Source organism: Vicugna pacos, chromosome 1, assembly GCF_048564905.1.
Source record: "Vicugna pacos chromosome 1, VicPac4, whole genome shotgun sequence".
In the NCBI taxonomy this organism is placed as follows: Eukaryota; Metazoa; Chordata; class Mammalia; order Artiodactyla; family Camelidae; genus Vicugna; species Vicugna pacos.
Window position 1 is genome coordinate 34,887,881 of NC_132987.1, and position 15,518 is coordinate 34,903,398.

Below are 15,518 nucleotides of genomic sequence, written 5' to 3' on the forward strand. Positions count from 1 at the left end.
CTATGTTCAGTTTGTCCTGTTCCTCCTGGGTCACTACTCACTGCAACAGGACATAAGCAGCTTCATGTTCATTTGAACTTTCTCCCTTGCCCTACACTAACATTCATTTAATAAAAGACAAACTTGAGTTCTAGTTTTGGCTCTGTTATTCATTTGGGAAGATCTCAGATTTTAGTATCTTCATATAGAAAATAAAATAGATTGAAGGATACTTTTCTATTATGCTATAAAATGCCAAGTTTTAAAATTCTTTGTATTATATACAAGGCAAAGAGGTAAAAATTTCCCGTGTAATCGAGTAAAGTGTGAGATGAGGAAGTCACCTCCATTCTTACAATACTGAAATTGTAAATTTCTTACACTTAGGAAAGGTGATCTGGAAACAGAATTATCACATAAAATAAATATTTATTAAATCTTCTTAAATGACTCTCATTTCAATCCTATTACTGCACCTTGAAAAGCTGAGAAATTCACTCCCTTTCTATATGCTTAATCCTACTGAAAAGGAAAAGTTCTGCTTACATAGCCTTGATTTTTAATGAATATCTTGGAGAGAAATAGGCATCTGATGTAGTACCAGTGGGAACATAAGTTGATACAGCTTCTTGGTAAGATAACTTGACAATACTTATTAAAATTACAAATGCTCAAATCCTTTGACCCAGCAACAACATTTCAAGAATTTATGCTACAGATACACTAACACATATGCAAGAAGATATATATGCAAAGGTAAGTCATCTTGGCAACACTGTAATAGCTATAAACAATGTAATGTCTACAGAGACTATAAACAACTTAATGTCCATCATGTGGGCACGAGTTAAACAAATTCTGATACATCTATAAAATGTTATACTATATGGTGGGAAAAAAAAGGATTGGGAAAGCACTTTATGTATTGATATGGAAAAATCTCCAAAAATAGAGCACTATGTGAGAAAAGCAAAGTGCACGTTTGTATATTATATTTTTGTAAAAGAGGGAGAAAATTATATATATCAGCTTTATCTATGTATGCTCTAAAAATCTCTGGAATGATATAGGGAGATTAATGATGGTGGTTACTTATTTGGTGGAAAAACACTGTACTGACGAGAAACAGATATAGCAGAGAGAATTTTTCACTGTATTTTTTTAATGCTTTTTAAGATTTCTGAACCATATGAATGTATTTGTTACTCAAATTTAAAATTAATAATTACAAAAAGAAGAAAATAAAATATAAAGTAACACTTCACTCATAGCTCTGAACAATAAAGTTAAAAGTATCGTTAGACCATAATACATCACTTGTTAGAATGTTAATTTAATAAAATGTGCTTATCTGTTTATTTTAAGGCTAAAAATCAGAAACCAATAAACAATTCACAATTTGGGGTCCTTTTGTATTTCTATTGAAATCTTTTTTTTTTTTTTCAGCTTAACTACAGTCTTAAAACTTAAGAACAGGTCAGTGGCCAAACTGCAAGCTGTTTAGAAGTATAAACACATTTTTATTTACTGATACTGATAGGTGCTAAAAGTTTAGTCAAGATAGAACATTGAAAAGCAGTAAAGAGCCTGAGTAAAAAAACATAGAAGTCAGATTCTTTTATTCAATCAATTTGCATATATAGTTTTCTATTATAGAGTTTACTAGTGCTTAGTTTTTATGACATTTTTAGGCAAAATACTCTATATAGAATGCACACTGGTTTTAAATATCCAACTAATTTTCATGTTTTCCTCCTTAACATGAAAATATTAATTTTTAAAAAGAAGTATATGGCTATTAAATTAAAAATAGCTAATGTATTACCTTATGAGAAAGAAGCTTCCCGTCTCCCAATGGTTTTCCAGTTGATGCCTCAAAGAGGAAGATTACTTGAACAAAAAGTAAAGCATTAGTTAATGTGTTACTTTAAAATTTTTATTGGTAAATTTCAATGGAATTATCATAATCCTAATGAGAAATTATTTAACTCTTTGGACCACAGAGTATCTATCAGCACAGAAGAGAAGCTGCGTCAGGTTCCTACTTAGTAATGGGGTCATATTTCTTAAGAAAACAATGGAACTGAATACACCTTCCACAAACATAAATTCCTAATTAGAATTGTTATTAATAGTATGGCATCAACATGCCATAGGATCAACAATGGCAAGTCCAAATTGTAGTTTGTAATTTTCATAACTCTGATTTAGACCAACATCACAGACATCACAGACAATCATTTCACAAAGGAAAAACGTGTCAAGTGCCCACTATAATACCAGGCAATGTGTTATGTACTCTTTAGCTCCCTGTGGTCAGTACACTACTGTGTAATAAATAATTTGTCTAGCCTTTGTCCTGGGTTCTTGACGGGGGTCTTCAACAATCCTTGGAATTTCCTGAGTGATAGGAGTGTCTCTGTTATGCTAATGGAGAGATTTTTGGTGATTCCCTAGATGGCTTCAGAATGGGGGCTGGTCACCAGAAAGACCAGTCATGTGATTAGAGAGTTTGGACTTTCAGCTCCCTGATCTCTGGAAATGGGAGGGGGGCTGGAAATTGAGTTCAATCATGTAGCCACTCTTCAGCCTACTACTACGTGATGTTCAACCTCATTACACCGATGCAAAGGCCCTTGCATAGGATTACCAATGACCCCTATGCCGCGAAATCAGTCTATTTTTAGTCTTCAAGAATCTACGTTTATAGTCTTCACCTCCCAGCAATACTGGATACTCCTGACCATCCTCTTTCTTGAAATTCTTATGTGGGCTACACATAACATTGTTTTCTCCGATTCTCTCCTATTTTGGACCATCTTTCATTCTCTTTTGCTTGTTCCTCCTTATTTGGTAATCCTTATTTGTAAGGTTTTGTTTTAGGTCACCTGTTTACACTACATACTTTCCTGGATTATTTTCATGACATCAATCATTATCTAAAAAAATGATAATTCAAAGTTCTCCATTTCCAACCCCACATTTCTCAGATGCTCTGAGTAGGCCAAGCTGTAAAAATTATGAGAGATATTGTATTGAAGAAGCCAGGAAAAAAGCTGTCTCTGCCCCTTTCTCTGTTTCACCAAAGGCTTCTCCTAATCTCATAGATGACAGCAGTATTGGCAGCTGTTCTTCACTCTTTTAAAAAGACTGTTGGTGCTTTGGTCATTCTTTATAAATTATTCCCAAATTACTCGAGCTCAAGATTCATCCCAAATGGAGTAATTCTATATGACTGAACACACACATAGAATGACAAAAAATGAAAAGACAAGTGGTACAAGTAGTCAACCAAAAAACTGGACAATTTATACAGATCATAAAAATGCTAAAATACATATTACATGATATTTAAATTCCAGACGATCACACTTGTAGTATACTGATTTGTAGCTGTTAGTAAACCTTAGGATGTTACGTTTGAGGTCACTGGCTATATTCACAGAGGAAATCATGTGTTTACAATAAGTTATGTTCTAAAATTGCCAAGAAAAATGAAAAAGAAAAATACTGTAACATAATTTTTCACTAAGTATAGAAAAAAAACTTAAAAATTTGGCTTTCACTTTTTAAAAAAATGCTTTGGGCATGACTAAACTCAGTTATTTTCATAGCTATACAAACTAATAACTTTTTAAAAAAAAAAAGCTTTCCATCCTTTTGTTTGTTGAATGCACATATTGCAAAGAGCTGCAGGTATATGGATGAACTCATCTATTTCCAGCTCTGGACCCAGCTTTTAATTTTAATATGTAACAGAAACTGGCAGAAAGAACACCTAAGGAGCTGGGAGCTGAAAGAGTTTCTTCTAAACATACGTAACTGCTCTCTAACTTCTCCTCCCCCTTCCCTTAGACATTTGTTTAAAACAATCTCCTGCACTAACATCACAGTGTATTTGTGCAAGGTGGCTTGGGAGAATAAGGAAGTCAAAAGCAGTACATCTACTACCTAATCAATCCCCCAAAAGGGGTATTCAAAGTCATGTAACAGGTATTTACTGAGCACTTATTATACAAGCACTGTGCTGGGTACAAGAATCCTGCCTATTAAGGAGCTCTCAAGTTAGGAAGGAATCACTGATTTCATATGTGGATGGCCCCTTGAAAGGAAATTTTACAGGTTAAAGATTCCAAGTACTTCAATTGTGTTTTCTATTGTTAGCATACACCTCTATTTAGCCTTCAATGAATACTACTTTCTTTAAAAAGAAACATAGGAAAATATTTTCCTTCTCATTTTATCAGTAGAAATAATTTTATTTTAGTCTGTTTAATTTTCTGTTTACAGCAAAACAGAATTGCATGATTATTTTGTTCAACAATCAAAGTTTATATAAGTAAAACATATTTTACTGGCAGATAAATCCATATTTCTGAAAATGTTCATAATTTTCTCTAGCTCTAAAATTCTATGAATTATCAATGTATTAAAGAATAAGGAAATGTTTCAGATGTGAATTAACTATAGAAAAACTCAGAATAAGGTCTGTCAGTTGGAAACACACTTTATTATAGCTTATATCTAAAATATGTGGTGCTGAATAAGAAAAGTATAGAAATCTCATAATGACCACTGGGATTTTCAAATTTAAGTTTACTGAAAACAAAAATGTGACTTCTAAATTATTATTATTAAAAATTACCCAGCCACCTTAAATCTGTCTGCTATCTAGATAGTATCTAGATTTTATTTCTTTTCATTCTTTCCCTCTTTTTCAGCCAGAAGAGAAGTCCTTTAAAAACAAAACAATTACCAAATGTCCTTTCTCAGAGATAGTCTAAGGTCTAAAGACAGAGAATAGCTCTATTTAGGAGAATTATTTTTCCTACTGGTATGAGAGGTGATGCCATCTGAAAGTACTGAAAATTTAAAAGTGGGAGTTTTCTAGCTCCTAAATTAGGTCTCCCATGGCCTGAAGTAACAAAATTAACAGTTCAGATTTGTTTTTTGTTTGTAACATATTGCAGTAATTAGTGAACAATGTTAAGCAATATGTATTAACAGAGAAAAACAATTATTTAGTACTTTTCAGTAGGCTTTAGGGATAGCTCACTCTCACCTTTACCTCACTGGCTTCTTCTCCTCTTACCCATCTAAATATTGATGTGCTCAGTCACTGTGCACACTCACTTTCTATGTGGCTTTAGTCAGTGTCATGGCACCATCTACACATCAAGAGCCCCCAAATTTATATCTCATCCTCAGCTCTTCCTGGGCCCTGGACTTGCTTATCCTACTGTTGACTCTCCATGCCTGTTTGGATGTCTATGAAGCATTTAAATTTACTGAAACAGAATTCTTGGTTTGTGAGCCCCATCTAAACTTTCTCCTTCCCCATCTTTTGTCTCATTCATCTGAGATTAAAAACCTAGGATAATACGCCTGCCTCCTCTCTCATGCCAGCATCTTTACCACGGCCAAGTCTTTATGTGATCCGGCTCCTAGTCATCTACCTCTCCGTCCTCTCCTACCACTCTCTGCCTCCTTCATGCTGACCTGGTCCCACGACTTTCTGGTAGTTCCTTTTACATGCCGATCATCCCCACCTTGTACTTGCTTGCCTTATAGTCATCTCACTGCCCACCTCCAGAATTCTCTATTCCTTCATCCTGCATTAATTTCCTTCACAGCACTTATCATTAGCTGACTATTTACATTTGTTTCTTTATTTGTCTGCGTTGTGCACTGTTGTATCCTCAACTTTTAGAAAAGTACTTGGCACAGAGTAAGAACTCAATACTCGTTGTTGGGTAAATGTTGTGATTATATTGTAAACCATGACTGTAAGCAATGCCTTAATAAAATGGTTTCACTGTACTATGAAATTCCAAAATACCTGACATACTTATATTTATTTATAAATATTAATGTAGTGTAGATTTTTATATGAAAATTTAAAATTATTCATAACTTTCTTCCACTTTATTAATTTAAAAATATATAAATATAAAATGTATATATATATACTATAAGCAAAATAAATAGTACAATGAAGCACAATATTTACTGTTACCAAATGAAGAAAAATTAAATATTAAAAAAGATCAATAAACTTAAAAATTAATATACAGTTTTAGGACTCACAATCTTGAATTCAAACTCTCTACCAAAAGAATATATAGATTTGTTCCTTACCACTAAGCTTTGATGTTGTGACAATACCTATTTGTTCCATCAATTATGTGTAACATAACTTTAGTTCTTTAATTAACCCATTCTTAGGACAAATTAAGAAGCTTGTAATTCTTTCATATAAAGTTAACATAATAATAGATGAGAAAATGAAAGTTGATGAAAATTTTACAGTGTTAAAAAATTTCATGGAAATGTGACATGGAAAATTATAAAAATGCACTTACTTTTTTCATCAGCTTTGTCTTTTATTGCTATGGTATCATTACTCAAAGAGACAGTCTGTGCATTTAGAATATCTGTTCTCATTCCAGGAAATTTTGGAGAAGAAATAAAGCGCCCTTCATAAGAATATAAATAGATACCACCACCATCTACAAGTAGAAAATGTCTAAAAAATAAAGAATAAAAATATATTCTCAAATAGGAATTTACTCTATTTTCATTTTTATATTAGAAGATAGTTTATGCTTTGGAAAAATCTACATCTTACAATTAAAACAATAATAAAACATAGATATACAAAGAATAAAATATAAAAACAACCTGAAAAGTCAACATTGGTTGTTTTGGTTTGTTTTCTAGGTTTTTGTTTTTTGATGGAGGTAGAAGAAAACTGAAAATGTCCATAATCACTACCCTATAAACTCAAGTTTCATCTCCTTTTATATTATACTTGCAATTCATTTCCTACCTAAAGAAGCATCTCTATACAAAGGCAATAAGAAAACATTGTAATTTACAATTCGGTAGTTTTAATGCCAAACTCTATTTGTTTCATGAAGTAGTATTAATATATATTTTACAATTAAAGATTATGCTAAGGATAATTAAAGATTAGATATTGTGTAAAGTCCTAAACAGTGAAAATGACTCAAACATTGACATTAGAGCTAGCATTTATTAAAATAAGATGCTCTGCTTTAAAATAATACAGTAACCATCAGTGAGAGCATACTGAATAAATATATTTACAAATAATGTATAAAGAAATAGATTTATTTGGAACTGTTCAAGTAAAAAGAATTTGTAGGTAGCTGGCATCTTACCTTTCAAGTGGCAAAAATGTCTTTTTGTTTTAAAATTTTATTATATAACTAAATAAATCACATATTTCAATTTCAATACATGGCTGATAGAAAATTTGACACAATTATTTTCTTGACCACTCAAGATCATTAGCAGATGATCCTACTCTTCAGTAACTGTTTAACTGACAGCTTTGATACTCATGAGAATCCCCTGGTGCATCAGAATAATTACGCTACTCAGCTACACAGTTCTGTGCTTTCAGTTTTCTCTATGCTCCCTTGCCAGGTGGTCACTTTTCTTCCTGTCATTGTGCCAGTCTTTAACAGCTCACCAGCATTCCTCTTCTGGTTTGCTATTTAGAAAAGGCTATGGGCTAGAAAACCTGATAATAACACTATTAAGAGCTGCCTAGGTGGTGAGTAAAGGGAAGAGGAATAAAGAGTACATGGTTCTAGTGCAAAGATTTCATGGGTAACTATTTTAGGTAATTGCCAATTATGTTTTCATACTTTATTCCTGGTTTTATTGAGCTGTAGCTTTCTAACTCTGACCTCTGATTCAGCACGGTGTCACTGTACTTGACAGACTGACTGATAATTTTCATGGAGAAGTGTGGGTTCCTGAGTAATAGCTATTCCTATTTTACTCCAGTTAACTGACTTGCAGTTTCTTAGTCCTGTATACATGAAGGTCTTGGTAGAGGATATTATTTTTTAAACTTTAGGTCACAGCCTAGTAGTGGCTCATAAAAATCAATGAATTTCAACTAATATTTAAAAACAAAACAGAATAGAAAATAGGGGGACAATGAGGTAAAAACTATTTCACAGTAATTTGCCTGTTTCACTCTTATTCTCTCATGTCATTACTCTGATGTTTACTTGTAATAAGTTTATTATTATCATTTTTAAATAAATTAACACCTTCTAAATTTCTCAATTTTAATTACTAGTACAGTAAATGCCAATATATATATAACCCACATATAACCTCAATAACTTTTTAAGAATGTAAAATTCTGAGACAAAAAAGTTTCAGTATCGCTGATCTAAGAGCTTATCCTTTTTTTTTCTTTTAAAATAAATAGTACAAACAGATTGATTCCAAATGACTGATGTACCATTCTGCAAATGGCATGCTTTAAAGAGTGCTTTACTGCAATTTGAAATATTTTAAGCCTAAATTCAATAGTCAAACATGATAAACAAATTACCTTTCTGCCTGCAGAATTAAACTAACAGTTCCTTCTTTGAGATCAAATATAAGTGGTGTATTCCAGTTCTTCGTACTAAAAGACAAATAAAATGGATGTTTAGTAACATTTAAAATACCAAATACTTTTTAATAAGTAGATTGGTACTATTTTAAATAAAGTGTCTTCAGTTTCACAGTAATACTGTATGTGTGTCTATAACGGCACTTGGTGCATTGTTCTGAAATTATTCACTTACACATCTGTATCCCTGACTAGAAAGCAGATTGTATCCCCAGCACCCAGCACATAGTAAGTACTCAATAAACGTTTATCCTAGGAAGCACAATATGTGAATTGAGGAATCATAAGTTCAAGTTCTAAAAAATAAATAAATAAATAAATAAAAATAAGTTCAAGTTCTGCCACTTATTAGCTCTGTGATTTGGGCAAGTCATCTAATGTTTCTCATTTGAAAAATAGTAGCAGCACAGCATAGTGAAAAGAGGATGGATTTTTGGCTGGACAGACCAGGATTAGAAATCTGTTTTCACCACCTGTCGGCCATATGATCTTAATAAACTTAACCTAAACAACAGTTTCCTTATTGGTAAGATGGAGATAATGATGACTTACCTAACATGTCTAGCTAACTGCCTATTACACAGCAGATACTGAGCAAATAAAAACTATAATAACAATAACATGATGAACATGATCATATTTCCTACAGGTCACGCAATGCTATTGTTGAGCTGAATGTAGATTTCTGGGAAATATTCTGTAAACTGTAAAACACTAAATAAAAGTAAGCAATGTTCATGTTTATTGAACAAATGGATGAATGAATGAATAAATAATTCTTATGTTTTTATGGTATAATATAATTCAAAGATAGGAAATGAGTGAAGAGAACACTTACAAACTGAAAAATCCATCCCCAAATAATCAAAGGTGTTTCAGTTTAAAATGTTTTATTATTCCTATATATTCTGAACTTCTCTCAATTACTTTCATAGAACCAATTCCTTAAATCAGATTAAGTCTGATATTCAGATCTAGATGGAGGAAGGAAAAGGTTGCAGTAAGTAGGCACACTGGTGGGAATTCATCTTGGATAAGACAGAGCCTGATACCCATTTCAATAAGTAAATGCATGCATAAAGTCAAACGTGAATAAATCGCTCCTAATAATTAGTAAGTCTGGGGTTCACAGGTATGATAAATCTATGTACTTCCGTGCTTCAGAAAAAAATCACAGCATGCTTCATTTATGCAGTCATAGAATTAACCTTCATTCTTTGTCAAGAGAGCTTGTAAGAATAGTGAGTGCAAAGTTTTTTTATATCTTCTTATGAAATATCTGAGATTTCTGAGGACTGAGATATATATACATGCCAGGGAAATATAAACTACCTAAACCACAATGTTGAACAGAACAAGAGAATTTTCCATACAACTATTTGAAAAATCAAATGAAAATTTAACAGTAGACTGTGTATAGACGATTTTCTCTGTCTGGAACTTTTCATATAAACCAGTGTATTGCTTGCATGTTTGTTTTAAAAATAATATTCTTATTACCAAAAAAGGGGCAACAGCCATTAAGAACCTGGATTCAAATCCCAGCTCTTCCTCTGGTAATTTGACCTAGGGTGAGTTACTTAATTACTCTGTGTCCTTTACTTTCTTTATTCTGTAAAATGGGAATAATAATAATAATAGTAGTAGTAGTAGTAGTAATAATAATAGTAACAACAACAACACAGAGTAAATTAGATCATGAACATAAAAGATAGTATAACAGTGCTTAATAAGTAATTGTGCTTAATAAATAACAGTTGTTATTATTTAAAATACTTGTAGTTTTTTTAATTTAATGAAATACATTTTGGTATGATGGGTCTCAGCACTACCTCATTCCCACTACTGCTCCCTGGTATCTTCCTTTAATAAATATTTTGTGTCTTAATAAATGACCTGACAAGAGAGGGGAGGCAACATTAAAACAGAACAGAAGAAAAGCAATTTATTATTTTGATACATATTAACTGGTATGAGAAAAGTAGTGACAAAAAATTAAATAACAGCTTTTAAACTTCTGGTAAATATTTTGAAAAGCAATCTTTCTAATGCAAGTAACACAAAGTATCAGTTCTACAGATTCAAATATTACGTCCTTGTCACTAAAACCAGTAGAACAAATCCTTCATTTAGGGCAGTCGAGAGCCTTACCTTTCTTCAAACAAACCCTAAACTGAGGAGATCTTCTCTATTTTCTTCAACCCCCATGAAAATTAATTATTCAAAATCCTATGTGCACTAAGTGACTGTGATTTCCTCACATTCTATAGCTCCTTCCCTATTTCTCAACGGTTTAACTTGGAAGCCTTCTTGACTTTTCCCAAAGTCTCCATCTCTTTCAAGTAAGAAAAAAATTTTCATGTAAAATTGAGCTGCTTCTTTCTTTATCCCCTCTCTCCTTTGCTTCTTCCATTTCATTACTCCAGGTTTGGCTGTATTCTAAGTTGCAAATTCTAATCAGTAACAGATTTACACACAAGTGAGTGGCAATTTTTAATATATAGTTGTAGCAATTGATATTGTTAATTAAGTTGGATAACTTTTTGTTGTATATTACTGAGTTTTAGCTTACCAAGACTACATTTCATGTTTTTCATTTCATTTATTCATCCAAAAATATCTATCTATCTATCTATTTATTTATAAATTTATTTCTGAAGTACCTACTACATGTTGGGCACTTTGCTAGGTACTGAGTATACAGTGGTGAGTAAGATGCATACAGTCTCTATTCCCAATTTTCCATTAAATGGTTAAACTATAACAACACAATGCTGTTAATAGAAGCACAAAATGAAAATAAAATCCTTATTCACAACTCTTGAAAGTTTCATAGTGGTTACTTGAGTTTTCTGGATAGTTGAGAAGTCAACTGGTGGCATACCAGAGCCAGCCTGTACAACTGTTATATTTTCAGGAATTTTGCAAGCCAACTGTTAAATAAGGCTATTATTTAAAATTAAACTATAGAGAGGTGAGTATAGGTCAGTAGTAGAGCACATGCCTAACATGCATGAGGTCCTGGGTTTAATCCCCAGTACCTCCATTAAAAAATGTTTTTAAATAAAAATAAATTAAATTATATAACATAATTAAGCAATTATATTCAAAACAAAGATAATAAATACTCAAAATCTATCACTTCTAAATTATTTTATTACATTTTCTTATTATCTATGCACTTCAGATTATTTAGATCCCTTGTATCTATATGGTGGCAATTCTACATAATGGTTTGTCACTGTGCATCCCTTTTTAATTCTGTGACATCATATTGGTAGCTTGAAATTGGCTATGGTAGAAGTATTTACTTCAAAGAAATTGGCAAACACTGCAAATCAGGTTGGTTGGTTTGTTTCCAGGAAGCCAGTTCAACATTTATCAGCACACATTGAGTTATGCTTTTAAAAAATACAAAGTAAGTTTATAAAGCTTTAGGCACAAGTTTCTTGAATGTATTCAATCATTTCCTACTTTCTAATATAAAGTATATTTAATATATTTTCTTTCATCATTTCTGGACAACTTTGGATTATCAATATGAACATCCATGATTACCCTGGGCTATGACATGAAGCCCAAATACCTCCATGTGTCCTTACTGAGTGTCTTTCAGCCTGTTGTCAGGCTGCTAGCTGTCACCTCTGCCAGCAATTATGTGGTTCCTTTTCCCATCATTTATCAGATGCTCCTAATCGTCTCTGGGCTTTAAACCAAATTATACTAAAGTCCTTAGAGCTATGAGTAAAGTAAGGGCAAACACTATCTCAGAGAAGATATTTTGTTTTATAAAAGTGATTACTAACCTTTGATGCACAAACTTTATTAGATCTATTTTCCCTGCTCATAGCTCACTTTTTATCACTTCTTGGTTGGGAATAAGTTCAAGATAGGTGAGATTCTGAGGAAATTAAGTTTAAACCAAGTCATATTGATATGAAAGCTTGAAAGTAAATTCATCCTCACAGACAAAACTCTGAATTTTTAAGAAATGCAAGATGCTTACGAGAACACATAACACTGAAGAGACGTTGAAACAACTAAGTGTGCATAGTTCAAAGATGCTTTAATGACTCTATCACGAAATTCCAGTAAATCCACTGCATCATTAAGAACGTTACGAACCTAAACAAGGAAAAATGAAACACCAACAAACATTAAAATACATCAAACTTTTAATTAGGAAGTTAGCAAGATTTTGAAACACAAAAAAATTAAACATATTCTTGACTACCTAAATATAAAAAAGAAGAATTCAATAGGAACTAGGCATAAAATAACATATTTGGGTATAAAAATCAACCAGCAAAAGAGCAGACACAGAAAACGTCTTAGAAATTAGTAGAAAAAGACCTATAGAGATTTCTAACCTGAAAGCCAATCTGTATGATGTAGCAATAAAGCAATATGGTGAAAAACACTACAACACTGAGATACATAGTCAAAGGAATATGGCATAGTTGGAAAGAGACTGTATGATTTCTGCCGAAAACAGTAAAAGGATCTCTTTTTAGGGGTAGATTTTACTTTAAAATTTAACTTCTAAAAAAAGAGATATAATAACTTGAAAAATCAAAAGAGGAGTAGGTGGTGTCAGTAAAGAAACCAATTGCATAGTGAAGAAGCCAAGCTGCAGAGTGGGGTGGAACGCATTTCCATATGTAAAAACACATGTAAGATAATATGTAAGAAAGCTAAGCACCAACTAACAAATGGAGACTTGCCTATGATAGTCAAAATCATTATAAAAGTTTAACTGAATAAAGTTTACAAGGATTTTAACACTTGGCAGTATCAGCCAAAAATCTTGAAGTTTATGGATAATCTGCAACAAATTAAGAAAAATCTTGGTCAAGTCAAATTTATGAAACCTCTGATCAATACCAGAATGGGTAAGACCTGATAGTAAGAGGTGAAAAAATTGAGAAAAAGAGATTAATTGTACCTAGAAGTTAGTATTTCTTTAAATTCCACTCAAAATATTATCTTTCTAAATTAATGTGAAAATTACAGTATTAATGAAGAATAAAAGGGTATGGAAAGAAAAATAGGAAGATAAAGTCAAACTTCTTATAAATACTTTTTTGAAGTACTTATACCTATAAGGCATATTATATTTTTATTACCTATTCCCCAACTCCTAACCCCACCAAACTATTATCACCATGACAAGGATTATATATGTATAATCTTTGGCCCAGCAATCTTACCTATATAATTCTATCCCAAAATAAATGAGCAAAACTATGAAATAACATACACACAGGCTATTACTACCTACAGCACTACTGGTAATAGCAAAAGAATGAGAACAGCCCAAATGTCTATCAATATAGGATAGGTTGAATCAATTGTGGTACATTCACAAAGTAGAATAATATACAGCTATAAAAAGGACTGCTTAAGATCTATGGAGTGATCTCCACAATATATCGTAAAATAAAAATGCAAGATGCAGAATAGTGTGTATAGTATGATACCTTTCATCTTGTAAAGGGAAGGATATGAAGGTATATAGATTTGTTTATTTAAAAAAAACAAAAAATCTAAAACAGTATTCAGTAATATATTATTATAATAATATTGAGATTGTTATTTTAAAGTATACTTTAAGATATATTAATGTCTTTAGGAATCAAAATTTTTTTGTAAGAGGTAGGAACTGCAAATAGAAAAATCAAGAGTAAAATTCCATAACCTTGAATTTGAACTTGAAACCTCAGTATACACTCATGACATATTTTTATCTGTCAAAAACAAATACATTTTGTCTAGAAGTAATGATCAAACCAGTAGCAATGAGCACACCTAGAACCTGGATCATGGTCTCTAAATAACATTCCCCCTCAAAAGGAACAAGGCCTTATTGGAAAAGTAGCTGATTCCAAGTCTGGGACAGGGAATGCGTAAGGAGCCTGGAACATCTTGTCAGAAATGAAAATAAGCTATCAAAATCATCTCAAAAGAACACGGGAGTCTACTGGCCAAAATAGGATTATTCGAGCATTAAAGAGAACTGCAGTAGATTGAAACATATCAAAAATGTTGAAATCTGCCAATTTATAATGATAACATCAGCAGCAGCAACATAGAACTAACATAACAACAAAGAAACTCTTCGGGCATGCTAGGAAATCAACTCATTATTTGAAAATTGGTATATAAAGAAAAATAATTCAGAATTTGTCTCACTTCAGGGTAATCAAATGGTTGATAAGGCAAGGCCTTTTATAGAAGAATTTTAGCTAATAAATGCAGAAAGAATGATAGAATTACAAGACGCAACTCCCAGTGAAACATGGTTCTTAACAAGCATCATCTATGGCTGCTAAAAATATTAAAGCAAAAGTCTAATGAGAAACTACATGACAGATGAATCAGACTTATAACACCTGAACACACAGATCAATCTTATCATCACTAGAAGAGGGATAAGCTGACGTGTGTCTCCTGATGTAATAGGGAGTGAGCTGCATTACCTACAAAGTATCCTTTATACTTATGAGGGATCTAAATCTACTAACCAGTCTATAGGAAATACAAGGGTCAGATGAACGTGTTAAATGTAATCATACCACAGGGATGCAAACAGGAAACGTGGGAAGTTCAACAGAACAAATGACCTGGTTTCTTAAATAAACAAATAAATAAATAACAAGGAGGAGGAATTATTCCAGATTTTAAAAGACTGAAGAGACAAATTAACTAAATGCAATATGGGGCTTTGCTTCCTAATACAAACCAACCGACCATAAAAATATATATTTAGAAAATAATTGGAGAAATAAGACATGTTACTGTAGAAAGTCTCAGGAGACAACTAGAGAAATGCAAAATATCACTATGATTATGTTAACATAAAAACAGTTCTTATCTTGTAGACATTTTTTAAAAAGTCTTAACAAAAAGTGTTGACAGGACTAGTGGTAAAGAAAAAGATACCGACGTTTGCTTCACTCTTCAATGAGTGGAGGAAATGATTGCAAAGAGAGAGTAGTCCGACGGCAGGTGCTTCAAAGGAGCTGGAGTTCTTTGGGGAGGAAGGCACTATGGTCTGGACTCAGCAATGAGGGGTAAGGAAGATACCTACCCGACC

General features: G+C 32.3%; 1 protein-coding gene across 6 annotated transcripts in view; it reads right to left on the reverse strand.

Annotated features, from left to right (window-relative positions):
- The window catches only part of IFT80 (intraflagellar transport 80), a 101,935-nt gene that overhangs the window by 23,795 nt on the left and 62,622 nt on the right, over positions 1 to 15,518 (reverse strand). For all 6 annotated transcript variants that reach the window (XM_072960165.1, XM_072960156.1, XM_072960162.1 and 3 more), the window contains 4 exons: positions 12,429 to 12,547; positions 8,360 to 8,434; positions 6,342 to 6,505; positions 1,805 to 1,869 (listed from right to left, as the gene is read on the reverse strand). In XM_072960165.1, coding sequence (XP_072816266.1) covers positions 1,805 to 1,869; positions 6,342 to 6,505; positions 8,360 to 8,434; positions 12,429 to 12,547 — 423 coding nt within the window. The remainder of the gene's footprint in view (positions 1 to 1,804; positions 1,870 to 6,341; positions 6,506 to 8,359; positions 8,435 to 12,428; positions 12,548 to 15,518) is intronic.